At 49.7% G+C, this 16,778-nt stretch overlaps 1 protein-coding gene across 1 annotated transcript; it reads left to right on the forward strand.

Annotated features, from left to right (window-relative positions):
- Positions 1-5,181, forward strand: LOC141582708 (uncharacterized). The gene is made up of 3 exons (XM_074391564.1): positions 1-91; positions 2,879-3,334; positions 4,240-5,181. The coding sequence occupies exons 1-3, from the start codon at positions 1-3 to the stop codon at positions 4,506-4,508; spliced, it is 816 nt and encodes a 271-aa protein (XP_074247665.1). The 3' UTR covers positions 4,509-5,181.
- The last annotated feature ends 11,597 nt before the right edge of the window (positions 5,182-16,778 follow it).

Consider the following 16,778-nt stretch of genomic DNA (forward strand, 5'->3'; position numbering starts at 1 on the left):
ATGGTAACTACAGGCCTGGCTATGCCTGATATGGTTGATGGCTTGGATCCAGAACACAGTTTTCCCTACTCAGTGCCGGACCATCCAGGCGGTATTGCGCCCACAGTGTCATCCTGATGTGTAGTGTACAACTATTCCTCTACAAAGCCATAGACTGGGCATATGAACAGTATCCTGACCAGCCATGTGGATGAACAAAATACAATGCGGTCCTACACTGGTAGTGCTCCCTGGAGCTACCTTTAGCGTAGTTATGATGATAGACTTTCCGACCTTGACCTGTGCCTCCAAGTCCTGGATTTGGCTCAAGAGTCATACTGGCCCTGAGAGCCCATCACTGCATCCTGGATGACGACTATAGACCAACCAGTCACAGTATCTCAAAGGATGGCCACAGTCCAAACAACCACCACCTTCTAGACTCCTGGGTTATAACCCTCTCCTTCCCCGTCCTCCTCATTGTGTGCAAGAAAACACACTTTTAGGACCAGCTTCACTGGAGTCTTCGTACCCATCTGAGGAGAACAAAGCCCATTCCCACCAGGTCTAAAATTTTGGCCTCCTGTGTCTCCTGAGGCAAGGTTACTGCTTGAGACCACCTACCCCCCTGTGCTAATCTGTGTGTATACATGGCTGAAGTTACATCCCAAAGGGCGGACCTCACACATCGTCAGGGCTGCTGCTACCTGCCCCCACGAGCAGACCCCCCCCTCCCCCACTTTTATTTGCTGACCCTAAGCTCGTGAAACAAACCCATAAAGCCATCCACACCAAACGTTTTCATGTTAAGGCCTTTGCTTTTCCTCTATGCTGTGCAGGTCCAGATCAAGGCTGATACATCAGGCCCGATCCCAGGCCCGTGGTTCCAGGTCATGCACCTATCCATATGCAGGTGCTCCTATTTTCAGAAAGGTGGTGGGTGGTGGTGGTGCATGGGAATGCTGGAGCTGCTCAGAGGCAGCTGATAGTAGGGAGATCAGGGTCTGGACGTGCAGCTGGAGCTTGCCTGTACTGGTCTCCGACCTCCTTCAGTGAATATCATCAAACGGGAGACTGCTACTAGGAGGAGGTACATATTTTCATGCTGGGATTTGTAGGGTCACCCCCAGTGCTCTCTATGGCCGGAGCCTAACATTCTGTTAGCTGGCATGGGAGAAAGATTCACAAGGATGAGCTCTAGTGTGCCAAAGCAGGGCAAAGAAGGAGTAACTTGGACCTGACAGACAATACGTTGAGAAATGGCACAATCGGTATCCAAAACCAACAACATATTTAGCCCCAAAAGAACACAGTCCTTCCTGTTAAAAGCGGGAACGACAACAACAAAAGAGTTTCACATCACCGCTGTTAGCTAACAGGGTACCATGGTCCTAGTCAATGTGATAAGAAAAGCGGAAATGAATACCGTAATTGTAATATGCAGAGACGGTGTGTGATTGCCTACCTAGAAAATGCGTGAGACTCCTCTGAAAAAGCATTCTAGTTAAGGAGAGGTGATATGAAGATGGCCGTATGCTCCAAAATATACGAAACCAATCAATCGGCTTCCTCTGAGTGAGAAATGAGTAATCAGAAGACATAATGAGAAATATTCAATGCATAGCAGCAATGAAACTAAAGAGACTGCCATGGATAAACTTAAGAATTATGCGGAAGCTATATAAAGCAATATAAAAGGTGACCGAAGTACTCTGATGAAAAAGTAGAGTCAATGGAAGAACATGAAGAACATGCTGTATTTTGTGGCTGAGGAGCCTCCATCTTCTCATGTTAATGAGATGTTAATTATTCTCACAGTAAACTACATGTCCTAAGAAACTCTAGTTAAAAATCAAGCCAGGGAATTATTATTTTTTTTTTAACTTGAAAACTTTGATTTTGAAGTTCTTATAGAGGACGACGTTTCCCAAAATAGAAGAGATTTTGTAAAAGAAGAATAGTGAGGGGGGGAATTAGTTCCAGTCGCACGAAATCAATTTGTAAATCTATTTTACAGCGGAATTAGCAGTGACGGAATTTAGATCAACGGAAGAAATTTGAAGCGCAAGCGTGGACATTATATGGAAATTCAGTACATGTGATTGGGAAGTATAACAACTGCTATATAAAAGTCAATCGTTTCGTTATGTGCGAGGAGGTTGCACTGGTTACTGTTTAGAAAGGTTAGGATGAAAAAAAGGAATGCTAAGTTGGATCCCATGATACAATAAGAGAAAGCACTTGCTAGGGTGGAGGAGTCTTCTTGCTGTTCATTTGCAGGCTTCCTAGGGGCTGGCCTCGAAGCAGCAGTCGATTTCACGTCCCTGTATCTCAGCTGAGAGGCAAAATGAGAGAGAGCGCTCTGTAGAGGAAGGATGAGACACAGTGCAGTGACATGGGAGTAAGAGACGTAAAAAGAGGATGTCCTTACACGAATGGTGGTTTGGAAAGTTACATTACAATGAACAATAACTTTCCAGACTGTATGGGAGAGAAATAATACACAAGAGAACTGATGTTGGGCATCCACTGATCATAGGGAAAAGGAAACACATCTTCAGTTCTCCATGGACGTCACTTGTTTCGCGGGTCCTTCCTCCACATCCAGATGGCCACACAGGATGCAAGCAGTGTAGATACGACGTGCACTATACTAATGAAATGAACGCAAAGGAAAACTCACTAAGTGCTTACTCTAGGCCAGGCACTGAGCAAAGCAACTTCAGGTGGATGATCTGAAGAGGAAGCTGCAGAGGAGCCGCTGGACAGAAATGCCTACACTCTTAGGGAGTCTTCTCCACAGGAGAGAAGGAGGGTCACAAAGATAATCCAGAATGATCGGATCCATCACAACAACAGTTAACAGTTACTAAGCGCTTACTCTGGGCCTGGCTTTTAGGCTTGAGGTCTCTTTCAAGCCTCACAGCAGCAGCCCCACCTCCGGGAGCAGCGCCCCCGCATCCCTCAGGCTATAGCCTGCGGTACTGTTTCCTGCCAGAAGAGGCACTGTGGGGCGGCGCCCGTCCATTCCCACAGCTCCGGGAAGACCCGGGCAGAGGAGGCTTAGCCCCCTCCCCTCCCGCTTCGTCCTCCTCGTCCTCCTCCTCGTCCTCCTCGTCCTCCTCGTCCTCCTCCTCCTGCTCCTCCTTCTCCCCCTCCTCTTTCTCCTCCGGGTCTGAGGGCGGCGGTCTCCGACTCAAGACCCTGGGGCTCCGGGTCTTCTCAGCAGCCGCCACAACAGCCGCGGCGACGTCACTGTCTTCGCGGCCTGGCACACAGCGCTCCGGCCGCCGAATGCCCGTGGACGCGCATCTCTTCCCAGAGTTCCTGCTTCCTGGGCCAGCCAAAGCCGCAGGTGAGAACGTCCGCGGTAGAGGTGACACCCAGGGCCTGCGGGTCTCAGAGGCCCGGTGGCCTCCTCCTCTCCTCCTTGCCCGAGAGACCCCCACGGGGGCGCCTGCAGCGGGGACACCAAGTGCTCCCGGGAGCCCTGGGATCACTTCTTCTGAGGCATGGAGCCCCTGCTCAGGTGCTTCTGAAAGTTCCTTTGTGGACCCCAGAGACCCCTAGGCAACCGTCTGTCCTGCCCCGCGCCCCCGCCGCCCCGCGCCGCCCCCCGCCGCCCCCGCAGCACCCCGCGGGCCCCCAACCTCCGTGATGCGCATGCCCAGGGACCCTGTGAGCTAGAAAGTAGCTGAGCTGGTGCAGTACCTGCTGGTTAAGAACCGGAAGACGGTGGCGATCAAAAGGGCAGACATGCTGAAGTATGTCATCAAAAGGTACAGGAGCTTCCTCCCTGAGATTTTCAAGAAAGCCTCTGACCTCCCCGAGTTAGTGTTTGGGTTCTATCTGAAGGAACGTGATCCAGCAGAACACTCCTATGCTTTGATCAGAAAAATCGATCCTGCCCTGGTTTGGGGCCTGACAGGCCACCAGGGCACACCAAAGACCCGGCTCCTGATGATTTCTCTGGACTCCGTCTTCATGCAGGCCGGCTGTGTCCCCGAGAAGGTGGTCTGGGAGGTGCTGAGGGTGTTGGAGGCACATTCGTCTAAAAAGCATTTCGTCTTTGGGGAGTCCATGAAGCCCATCACCAGAGCTAGTGTGCAGCAGGAGTATCTGGTGCACAAATAGGTGTCCCACAGCTATCCCCCGCTCTAGGTATTCTTGTGGGGGCTCTCAAAGGAAACAAGACAGATGGAAGTCCCAGAGTTTGTGGCCAAAGTGAATGACACCCACCCCCATTCCTTTCCGTGGCAGTAAATGAGGCCTTGAGAGAAGAGGAGGCGATACCCTGTGCCCGAGATGCAGCTGCCGTTGGTGACGTGACAAGTGCCAGTGTTAGTGCCAGTTCCAGTTCCAGGGCCTATGCCATGGCTGAAGCAAGCATCAGCACCAGCACCAATGCAAGTGCCAGTGCCAGGGTTAGAGGCATGGCTGGAGCAATGATCAGTACCCGGGACAGTGCCAGTGCTGGTTGCAGTCTCAGGCTAGTGTCAGGGACCCCTTCTGCCAGCAGTGAAGGCTGAAGCTGAGCCTTCACTTTGTTTTGCTGTGGGTAGCCGAAAGGGCCCCACAGCCGTGGGCACTGGGGCCCTGACTTTTCAAGAGTCGAGGGGTAGAGTGGGGTTAGGGAGAACATGCCGCCCATGGTGTCTGTGTTCCAGTTCTATTTGTGTTTCCCAGTGATTTAGCCTTCAATTTGCGTATTGCAAAGTTCTGTTTCCCTTAACTTGTCTTAAAATGATAATTAACTTACAGGAAATAAACCGGTTAAAACTACATGGTGATATAATTATATCAAAGTTGAAACAAAAACCATACCCAAGCATCTTTTTTTTTTTTTTTTCAAAATCCTTTGTTCCATAGACACTTGATTGAATATTTAAGTTGGACATCTAGGTTTATGAATGACGTTGGTCAAATGTTTTATTGTTCTCTGTTTCGGTTTTAGCAGGAGGGATTTGCTGTTTCATAAAGTAAATCAGGATACTATATCATTTAATGGCTGTAACTTATCACAGCACTGGAATAAGCTGTTTTTTGGAAGTTTGAGAGACTACCAGTACACTCATTCCCGCCTCCAAATAGAAAAAGATAAAAAGGCAATCAGTGTCTGTTGCACAAAATTACAACCGCTCTCTGCTTGTATTTGCCTAATTCTCCAGAATGTAGGGAAAAATAAAAATTCAATGAATTAGACACCTTGCTCATCGACTCATTTGTTCAACATACATATACTGACTACCTGCTATATGTGAGGCACTGTGCCGGGCGCTGGAGGTACAGGAATGCACCAGACTCAGCCTCTGCCCCACATCTGAGAGTCTAGATGGGGCTGTCATGTAAGTAAATCAGCCAGATGTATTCATTGCCGGGATGAGGATAAGGACCAGGTGGTATGGGAACCTAGAGGAGAGACATTTAATCCTGGGTGGTGGGTGTCTGGGAGCAAGGAGGGCTTCCTTGCCGCGAGATGCCATCTGAGATCTGAAGCACTGAAGGAGTCGTCAGTGCAGTGCGTCCCCGAGGCAGGGTATTGTGGGCATTGGGAGCATTCCATGTTCTTCAGTGGAACTGGATGGTTAGAATTTGGGGAGACTGTGGAGAGATGATCTGGGAGTGGGGACATGTACAGGAGCCAGGAGCCTCAGTTGGTGGACTTCAGGGCTGAGAGATTAAGAAAATAATAAAATAAAATAAACGTGTAGTGGAAAGTGACTCTTTGGAAAGAAGCTGCTCTTGGCCCTTGGGTGAGCCAGAGAAAAGACTCCACCTGTGGCATGCCTGGAAGCTGCCCTGGACTCCTGTCCCTGTGCAGTTTCTACAGGGCACACAGCAGGTGCTTTACATTCAGCATCCGTAAAGAGCGATGGGCAAGGGGGTAAGTGTTGCACTCACCGGAGCTGATTCCCAGAAGCCACTGAGCAGATGTTCGTCCCTGAAGCGTGGGAGAGACAGAGCTCAGTGGGTGATACGACTGCAGAGAGTCGTTGTTGCTGTTGTTTTCAGAATCAAAGGCCTAGATGTTAGAATGGATAAGTTATCCTGTCTATACAGAGGGTAAACTGTCTGTAGGGGTGAGAGATAAGTTTAAACTAGCCTGGAACGAAGCTAGGAAGAGCCTTGGTGGCCAGGCTGAGGAGCTCAGATCCGGCTTGGCTGGCCCAGGAAGCTATGGAGGTTTTCTGAGTGGGGTGCGGGATCTGCTGAAGGCCAAACCCTACCACAAACTACAGTGGCCAGCACTAGCGTGGTTTTTAAAGGACCAGTATTCTCCATGCCTTAGAATAATCCTGGTGGGTATAGTGATTATAATAACTAGCCTAAAATTATCTTCAGTTCTTAGAGATTGACATGCATGTTTTACATCCCTGCCCGCTGCCCTCGCAAAGCCTTTTTGTGCCCTTCGTCACAAACACCGTGGGATCCTGCCACCAGTTCTCTCAAGGCCTACCCTACCATGTGTAGGATCCAGCGAATGTAACATTGCAACCCCTCACTCACATTCCTCCGCTGGCATCAAAGAAAGGCTGGAGGTGGTGGTGGTCGGGTGAGGGTGGGGGTCAAAATATGAAAACATGTAATCTGAGGTGAATGGGGAAAGGGTTTTGGAAGGGCTCTGTCTTAGTTTGGGGTGGGGATAGTTGGAGCTGATTATGTGTACCTCAATCTGAGGCCTTTCCTCAAAATCCCAAGCCACTTGCTCTCCATTTGAAGCCAGTAAACATTGTCAGGTATGAAGGGTGCATGCATTTGGGCAGGGAGAGATGATATTTTTTCCACACTGTTACACTGAATTGCCCTCCTCAAGGCCCATAGCAAGATACCTGTGGAAAAGGCATTGTGTGTAGGCCACAGCCCTAACAGGTACTTAGGAACAAGCAATGCTGTCCCATGACTATCACCGCATACATGGGTCCAGATACATGTATATGTCTTAAGCTCCCCTCCAACAGCCAACCCTATCCCAACTAAATATCTTTCTCCAGAGGTGTAAAAAGATATTGACCCATAAAACCACCCAACACTTCCAGATTTATTTCAGTCTCAACGAGAGAGAAGCAAGAGAATGTGCCAGCAGGGAGGATGGGTCGGCCTCCTGTGAGAGTGGGTCCTTGAGAGTGTTGCTCTCCCCTGGGCAGGCTGAAACACTAGAGCCGCCCAGTCTGCAAAGCTGAGGGCCCCACTCTGGGAGCATCAGCGGGATTCAGCTCCTCATTCAGAAAGTAAACAGATCAATGTAATTTGACGTTGGCCCCTGTGACGTCCTCCCACCCATTACTGTGTGTCCGAAAGGCCTGCTGTCTCTCCACTGACCGTGGTGATTGCTTGTGTTGCAATTTCTAACAGGTTAAAGAAACAAGTATGCTCCAACCCCCCCTTTCAGAATTCTCCCGCGGATACTGTGTTGCAGCACATGCCAAGGTCACCTTAGGAAGGCAAAAGAAAAGAAAAAAAATGAAGCCCTCACCTTCTGTAAAGGAACAATGCATAGTTGGAGACGAGGTCGCCTGTTGGAAGGGCTCTCTGTCTTGCGGTGGGGCAGGGTGGGGCTTGGGAGCTCTTTGTCAGTACAGGGGCTAACGCCTTTTCTGAGATCCACAGATTCTTCCTCCACATGACCCTCCCGCCTCCGCATGTAAACACCGCCCAGTTTTCCTCAGATATGAAGACCGTGCGCATTGCTGCGGGGAGAGAGACGTTACTCCGTCCTCATTCCTGCATGTAAGTGCCCCACCAGGGTCAGAGCTGCCAGCTGTGGAAGACTCACCGTTGACTGGCCACGGCCCATTGCCACCAGGACCCGGGAACAAGCAGCGCTGCCTCGAGGAGGAGGGCGGACAGCCTCACAGGGCTAAGGCAGATGCTAGCTCTCTCCCTCCGCAAGCCCACCACCGCGAAAGCTGATCACCCCCAGTTCACCCGACGTGTTGAAAGTTACATCAAATGCCACAAAGCAAAAAACAGTCAAGCGTGCCGGCGTTTATTTCAGGCCCGGTGACCGGGACACCGCGGGCGGGCAGGGGCATGGAGCAGCAGAAGGGGCTCGGTCACCGTTCAGACCTTTGTGTCTGTGGCTCCGGTGGTCTCAGATTCTGAGTGTCGGGTGTCCTCTCCTAGGGAGAAAAGCAGAGTGACAAGTGGACCTTGGAAGCCCTGGGGATTTCTGGCTTGGTCTGAGGTTCTCTTGGTGGAACAGCAAGGGGCGGCGGATGGGCTTGGTGGTGAGCAGTGAGAGAGGCAGAGGCTGGCTCCCAAGGAGCTCTCACCTGAAGCACTTGGTGAAACATGCCAGGGCCCTCTGGAGCCGGCTCCTCCAAGACCCTCGCAGAAGAGCAGGTTCCCTGGGCAAGCCTGTGCCCCTGGATGGGTCCTCCGTGGCGTCAGACGCAACAACCAACTCCTCAGGATCTTTTCGCGGCCCTTTCACATTCTGAAAGACAAACTAAACAGCCGGATCCTAATGGCCCTCCCATCCCCGGCTTCCGTTACCCCATCCGGCAACTGTTGTGTGCCTCCCCCGGCCCTCTTCCAGGGGCTGGGGATGCAGCAGTGACCTGCACAGACGAAAGTCCAGCCTCCCAGAGGACATTCCAGGACAATGGAGGGAAGCCAGACTCACCAGGTCAGCAGGTGGAAGGAAGGGAGTGAAGATCATGCTTCCAAGAGTGTGTGATGTGCCAGTAGGGACCAACACGACTTCGTTGAAGACACCGGTGAAGCTCGTCACTCTGCCGGGTGCAAGGAGGCCGAGGGCCTGCCCCCTCCACGCCCCATTCCGCCCCTCTGCCCCTGCCCCATCGTCCCTCCCTCCTCCAGCCTTGTGCTCCAGCAGTGGATACGTTTGTGGTACGTCACATTCCGTCTGTTCCTGTGTCTCTTACTCCCACTCCTCCAATCTTCCTTTCCTCTGTTGCTTCCTCCTGGCCCTCCCAGCAGGCTTGAGCCACGTTTCTGCTTGCTGAGCAGAACGGCCCTGAAGGTCCTCCTCGAGAGAACACGATGTGTAGAGGTCTTCTAGCAGTAGCTCATCTTATTTGCCAATGAATGGTTCATCGCATGCCAAGGTCACACAGGGTCCTAGTTTGCTGTGGGCAGGACCATTCCAGTTTTAAAACTTAAAGGCCCCTGTCCCAGGAAAGCTCTCCATCCCAGGCAAAGTGGGACAGTTGGTCATCCTACTTCACTCACGTGGACACTATTGTGACGTTACTGTGCACTGTTTTTCTCACATTTAACAGTTAAACCTTGCAGATGAAATTGTAAGCGTGATCCTGATACATAAGATGTCGTCATTTATGAGTAATGGATGTGTATTGAAGGCTCTTTGTATCTTCATAGGGTGGAGGTAAATGCAGCGTTATGTGTTTGCCCCCTGAATACACATCCACTAAAAGACTATGATTGGACCTCAGCCATCACATCTGCTCTTGGGGTGTCACACCAGAGTTCTAGGTGGACCCAGAGTTGCAGAGACAAGGTCAGGGGAAGGAGCCGAGAAAGAGGTTAACAAGACCGCAGATGCTGCAGATGGGATCCACACGAAGATGTCCTTCCCACCAGCCAGGCCATCGCTGGCTTTGTAAGGTAATGAGATTAGTAACGTTAGAGGTGTTGAAACACAGCCCGAGTGGTCACTTGTACAGTATGCTGCAGAGAGGAGGGTTCAAATGGTTCCAGACAGCCCTGAGATTCACAGGATTCGTGTGCAAATCAGAGGTAAAGAGCCCTTAGCTTTCATGTGAATGCATCATTCCCTCTGATGTGCACAGAAATTCTCACCGAAATCTTGTGAATTTCCAGCAAGTGTTTCGAAATACTTAGAAACTCCTCCAAGAAGTGAGCAGGTCTTGTCTGTCCTATCTCCCTTTTCTCTCCTTGAGTCTACTCCAGTTGGGTTTTCTCCTACACCACTCCACTGAAACTTAGGAGTTAATTGAACATGAACCAATGAACAAGTGAAAGTAATGTTTCTTATATGACTAGCTATGTGATTAAAATGACCAAACTGGCAAGTTGTGTTTAAATGCTTAATAAAAGCTAGGTTTAAATTGTTAACTTAAAGAAACGAATGAAATGAAGACCCAGAAAGCTACACTGTCATCTCTCAGCACAACTTTCATTCTCATATAAAGAAACTCATTTTCTAAGTAGGAAGGTTGTTCCAAACTGCTGGAGATTTCCCAGGAATGAAGGCCCAGGTTTTGTGCAGTTTCCATCTGTCTCCTTGTAGACGCAGCCATCTGCCACCAGGTGGCAGAACAAGACGAGAAACCTGTGCCCCACGGAGTCCTTGAGCCCCTTCTGCTGCAGTTTTTGAGTGAGTTTTCTCAGGGGCCGGGATCTGTCCCAGGGAACCATCCCAAGGTCTTGCCCACCTAAGATATTCCAGGGTGTACCCAGGGCCTGGTCCGGGGTTTCTGACGTCTACGATGACGCTTAAGGCAGTGACATGGATCAGCAGGGCCTCTGGGCTAGGAGACTCAATTCACCTCCTCATTAGTAACCCTGGGATGTGGTAGTAGGTTGCTTTAGGCAGGACGAGGGGCCAGTTGTATCTGTCAGTATGTCAGGGTAGTGACATCTGTGATTCTGCAGGGACATTTAGACAGCAGGGAATCAGAAACGCGGGAAAGTGAGGGTCAGCAACCGAAAACCTTGCCAACTGCTATGGACTGAATTGTGTTCCTCCACCCCGCAATTAATGGGTTGAAGCCCTGACGCCTAATGGGACTGTATCTGGAGCTAGAGCCTTTAGGAGGGAATTGGGGTTAAATGAGGTCATAAGGGTGGAGGCCTGCTCCGACTGGATTAGTGTCCTTATGAGATGAGACGCCACAGAGCTCATTGTATCTATCAGTATCTCGAGGTAGTGACAACCGTGATTCTGCAGGAACATTTGGACAGCAGGGATGTCTCTTCCTCTCTGCACCGCATGCACCCAGGAAAGGCCGTGTGACGTCTTAGCAAGAAGGAGGCCAACCATGACGAGAGCCTTCACCAGAAACCAAATCGGAGAGCCTTCACCAGAAACCTTGATCTCGATCTTCCCACTTGGCAGAACTGTGAGAAAATAAATGTCTGTTGTTTAAGTCACCCAGCCTGTGGTATTTTGTTACGGCAGCCCGAGCGGACTAATACACCAACCGAGAGATTTTTCAAAGAAATGAGTCCCGGGCTGGCCCAGAAGGCCAGGCTGCTCAGTCCCCGGAGCCTGATGGCAGGTGAGGCGGACAACCCTGCCCAGCTCAGTCACATTTTCTTTTCTTTCTGAGTCTCCTTTGAGAAAATGAGCTGCCTCGGTGCCACTGCCTTGAAGGGACGCAGAGTTCTGCAAGGAGTCAGGGAGGGGCTGTGAGTGACGGTGACAAGACCCACCCCCGAATCCCCATCCTGCAGATGGGTGGGATTTATATCAAGAAAGGCTACCGTGTCAGTCCCCAGTTTTATGCCGTGTCTCCCTCAGCTGAGATTTAAACAAGTATGTAGGTATTCAAGAAAAAGTTGATTTTAAAATTTGGAGCAGATGTTACAGGGAGGAGGGGTCAACTGGATTTTGCCAGCCCTGAGACTGAACTGGATAAATTACAGGTAAATTACATGTGTGAAAGCGCTGGGTACGTGAGAGGATCTCAATACGATTTTCTCGGCTTGCAAGCAAGTTTCGCAGAAGCTCCTGCAAGAGGGGAAGTGACTCTCATTATTCTCATTATTACCAATCGCAACAGTTTCTTTTATTAAAGACCTGTTTACAATATTGCCTTATTTGCGCAAATACAGATGATAAAACAATAGTCTCCCTTGTCCACGCCTCTCCATCACCAGCCCCCTTAGCAGGGGTTTAATGTGTTTCCTCAAAAATTCCTCAGTCAATGCATTTACATGCACATACATGCACTAATAGAAACATGCGCTTGCCTTTCGTGGGGCCATAAGGTACGTATTGGCTCTTGATGCACGTATGGTGTGGCACTTGATTTTTGCATTTTACAGCAAGTCTGGGTGAACTTCTCCTGTCAGTTCATGAAAAACTGTCTCATCATTTTTAGCTTCTACACAGTGTTCTAGGTGATATGCCATACTTCTTTAACTACTTCCACACACAAGGACCTTTCACATTTTTTCCCCAACTTTTAAAGTTCTCAAAAGTTTTTCCAATATCTTTGTTCAGAGAGGATGTGCCACTCTAGAAGAGATACACAGACATGGAACTTTGGCACAAAACTCTACAAATATTTGAACCCTGAGCAACCATTGAGAAATGGATCTGAAAAGAGGTGGGACCAATTTATTCTCTCAGGAGCACGGTAGGATAGTATTCTTTGTCCTTCACCGTCGCTCTTGACGTTATTCGTTCCTTTAAATATTTGCTAATCCGGTGGTTGATATATGAAAGGGTTTGAGACAAAGCCTTCCTTACAGAATCTGTGAGGGTCCAGGGCTGGTCATGCCAGGGCGGGTCATGCCCGACATACTCAGATGTCGCCTCCAGTGGACCGGTTGGGGAGAGGCCAAGAAAGGCACAGCAGAGTACAACAGAGAGTGACAGGAGGAAGTTTCAGGGGCCATGAGAAGGCTCAGAGAGGGCACCCACTCAGGCCTGGGGGTTGTAATGGAGTCAGTGGAGGTTTCCCAGAGGATTAGATGCCTGAAATGTGTGAGGAAAGAGATTAGTCCGGGAAAGGGAGAGGAGGAGCAGCACTCGAAGCACAAAGACCAGGCCACTGAGGTGGTTTTGGAAACTGCAAATAAGCAGAGCCAGTTTCTATTCTGTGCACTTGTAGCAGTCAAGATTGGCTACCATGAGGCGGTGCAGGATTAGAAACGTGTGTCCCAGTGGAGACCGTGAGTTCCTCTGCTGCAGTTCTATAGAATGAGGGTGCTCGGTCAGGAGCTAGCCTGAATTCCAAGGTCCAGCCCATGAGGATCTTCTGGGTTGCATCAAGGCCCTGGACTAGAGTTTCTGAAGTCTGTCGTGGGACTTAAGATAGTGAGATTATTATATATAGTGAGATTTTATATATATATATATATATATATATATATATATATATATATATATATATATATATATTTTTTTTTAAGGACCTAGTCTGGGAGACTCAAGTCAGCTGCCCACCCATTCTGTAGCCCTGGGCTGTGAAAAGAGGCAATTTTAGGCAGGGTGAGATGCCAATGGTGTCATGAAGTATTTTAGGGGTTAGTGAGGGCAACCTTAGAGGATACTGAGAATACTTGCACTGGGGCTCATGGGAGGCATAATAGCCCCCAGGACAGCAGTGTCATCAGGTGACTTGCAACTAGGCAGTTGGCTGGCACAGCAGGTAGCTGTGACTGTAGCAGTCCCCTAAGCGACAGGGTCACTGAACGTGTGAGAAGAACAAGAATTGAAGATCATTTAGTCTATGTCGATAGGGCAATGGAAGCTCAGAGAGGTATAGCAACTTGCTCAAGGTAACACAGAAAAAAAAATGTGTCATTATGGTGAGACAGTGAAGTGAGGACACTGTGACTAACACTGACAGATGAAACCTGTCTTCCCCTGGACCTGAGAGGTTCTAGAAACCAAGACTCTGTGCAAATGGGTCATCACAGCAAAGCGCCTGAGGAGGTTCATGGCAGCCAGTTCCCAATCAGCAGCAGTAGTGTGCCTCTGAGGATATAATGTGTGAGGCTGTCTTGGTGTGTGAATCAGCCTCTGGTGGGTGGCTCTGGGACTGGTGCTCTCTCTCTTTCTCTCCGTCTGTCTCTCTGTCTCTGTCTCTGTCTCTGTCTCTCTCTCTGTCTCTGTCTCTCTCTCTCTCCTCTCTCTCTCTCTCTTCTCTTTCTCTCTCTTCTCTTTCTCTCTCTTCTCTCTCTCTCTCTCTTCTCTCTCTCTCTCTTCTCCCCCCCCCCGTGTTTTTGTGTCTGTTCTAGAAGTGAGGTCCTTTTGTCACCAAGCCCTGCTCTATTAAATCCCACTATGACCACTTGGGTTTCAACAGCTGTTTTCCAAGTCATGGCCCCTTGTAAACCCACTGGATTGGTTGGAGGGTGCTATCATTGCAGCCAAGGATCCTCCCTCCAAGCCCAAGGGAATGAGGGAATAAGGTGGCCTCACATCTTGTCCCCTGGGCCTGAGCCTCTTAAGCTGCAGTAGCAGCTTCATCCATGTCTGTGTCCCACACAGTCTCACATCCCTTGCTCTTCCTATGTTCAGGCAGCCCAGATTCATTTCTGGACTGGAGAAAAGGCCTCAGCACGTCCAGGAAGGCAGCTCTGAGTCCAGACATTGAAAACAGCTGGCTCCTGATGGGAGGGAGGCTCTGGGCTCCAAGTTGGAGGAAATAAAAGGGATACTTCTCACCCTTATCCCAGGTCAGAGAGTCTAGGCACAGCAACGCTTTAATGGACACATGCTCATTGATTTATTTTCTTCAATAAAGATTTATTGGTGCCATGCTGTTCGTAAAGCCCTGTGTCCAGGTACTGGCTGTTCCAGGACTAATGAGGTAGAGCTCCTGCTCCAGAGATGAGAGCCTGGGTGAGGACAGTCATGCAAATTAACCAGAGGTGGCAGTCTAGCATGAAAAATGCTACCATAGAGAAGAGTACACAGTGTGTTTGTGTGTTACTCAAATATTTCATCATACAGATAGCGAAATGGAAGCTCAGAAAGGTATAGCAACTTCGTCAAGGTAACACAGAGAGAAAAATGGATCACTGTGGTGAGACAGTCAAGTGAGGACACTGTGATTGGGACTGGCATAGTGGAGGGGAGAAACGTTACCAAGGGAAGAAGGAAGTGTTCTTTTTTTTGAGGGTAGGAACATCAGAGATCAAAAGGACAACTGAAAGGCTGAGTAAGGAAATGGTGGTTCCAGAGGAGAGCCGTAAGTGCTAAGGCCCTGAGGCAGGGTGGAATCAAAAGTTATTTTGGGGGTTACTGAAGGCACATTTTAGCCATGATGCGGAGAAAGATGAGGCTGTAGGAGAGGAGCAGAGTTGAGATGTCCAGATGGAAAGTCTGAGGGATGAGAGACAATGTCCTGCATAGAAAGGGGCTCTTACAGAATCATCTCATTTGGATCCAGATGGCATAGCAGGAAGTCTCCATTGCTGGTCCAGGATGAGTCCTGGGCTCCCATCCCTGTGTAGTTTTCTACAGTGCATACACTGGGCCTTCTAAACACACCAACTCTAGGGCATAATGGTGAGGTCAGACGGATGCCCACCCAAGCTGTTCCCTAGAAGCCAGTGACCGGATACCATCCTCTGTGGCCGGGGGAAGCTGGCAAACACTGCGTAATGAGGACATTGATATAGGTTCATCTAGAATAAAACCAGGATGACATAAAGAAGGGCTGGGTTTCTAGTGGGTGGGGGAAGGGAATGAGTACAAAGAGGCAGAATTGTGGGGATAAGATATTGGAATCAGGCATCGGTGAGAGGGGAAGGCAGAGAAAGAGAGAAAGTGAGGAGAGGGGTAGGAAGGGAGTGACAGAGGGAGGGACGGATGGGGCCAGGGAGGCAGAGAAGAATCTAGGGAGGGAGGTAGAAGAACATTTGGTCCTTTGCATTAGGGATATGGCCGATGAGCTGCAGTCTGCTGGGGCTCCCTCTCTCACACCAGAATTTTTGGAAAAGTATCCACTCTGATGTGCCTCTCTTCCTGGAGAACAGATGCCTTTGTCCTAATTGCTAGGAAGATAATTTTCCTGCACAGTGTTTGGATTTTTGTTTTTGCTTTTTGGCACTGGAATGACCCGGAGTTGCTGGGGAGCTTCCAAGAGGAGGATGCAGGGTCCCAGATCAACTATATCACTCCTCATGGCTGCCACGTACTGAGGGCCTCATACGTATCAGAGACCCTGTCATGTGAACACTTATCTTTCCAACAGTCCTGCAAGTTCAATGTCAGTCAGATTTCACAGAGGTGTAACCTGGGGCTGGAGACTTCGAGATAGTTGTCCAAGGTCACATAGATATTTATCGACAAAGCTGGGACTTGACCCTAGGTCTGACTAAAATGTGGGTGCACCGTGCACCATCCTGGCATCTGCAAACCCCTCCCAGCCTTAATCAAGCCTTCTGTGTCTTGCACCCAGTCCCTAGCCCCCAGATGCTCCCCCTGTCTTAATTACTATTGATTGCTGCATTAAAAACCACCACAAACATATCAGCTTAAAACGATAGACAGTTTTTCTCTCAGAGTTCTGTGGATCAGGGATCTGGGTATGGCTTAAATGGATCCTCTACTTCCAAGTCTCTCCCAAGACTGGCAGCCCAGGGACAACAGCCTCATCCGTAGGCTCGACCGGGGAAGGATTGCCTTCCAAGCTCACTCACGCGGCTGTTGGCAGGATCCAGTTCCTCATCTGTAGGCCCAACTGGGGAAAGACTGACTTCCAAGCTCACTCATGCGATTGTTGGCAGGATCCGGTGGGTTGCTGGCCCGAGGACCTCAGTTCCTCTATGGCTGTTGGCCAGAGACTTTCATCAGCTCCTCGCCAGCTGGCCTTCACCATCTGAGTGAGCACACATGCAAGAAGAGCATGAGGGAGAGAACGAATGCCAGCAGGTCAGAAGTCACAGTCTTGTTATAGCCTAAGCATGGAAATGAGACGCCATCACCTTTGCCAAATTTTGTTGGTTAGAAGCCAGTCACTAGGTCCAGCCCACCCTCAAGGGGAGGGAATTCCATAGGGGCATGGGTGCCAGGAGGGGGGATCCTTGGAAGCCATTCTGGAAGGCTGCCCACCACACCTGCTCCTGCACCCACCTCAGTATAGTGAGCCCCTTTGGGTATCAACGGC

The sequence above is a fragment of the Saimiri boliviensis genome, chromosome X (assembly GCF_048565385.1).
Source record: "Saimiri boliviensis isolate mSaiBol1 chromosome X, mSaiBol1.pri, whole genome shotgun sequence".
Classification (NCBI taxonomy): Eukaryota; Metazoa; Chordata; class Mammalia; order Primates; family Cebidae; genus Saimiri; species Saimiri boliviensis.

Coding starts and splice junctions, on each gene's coding strand:
- LOC141582708 (XM_074391564.1), top strand. CDS start 1: ATGGTAACTACAGGCCTGGCTATGCCTGATATGGTTGATGGCTTGGAT. Junction 92..2,878: donor AGTGCCGGACCATCCAGGCG/GTATTGCGCCCA, acceptor CCTGGCTTTTAG/GCTTGAGGTCTCTTTCAAGC. Junction 3,335..4,239: donor TGGGCCAGCCAAAGCCGCAG/GTGAGAACGTCC, acceptor TTTCCGTGGCAG/TAAATGAGGCCTTGAGAGAA.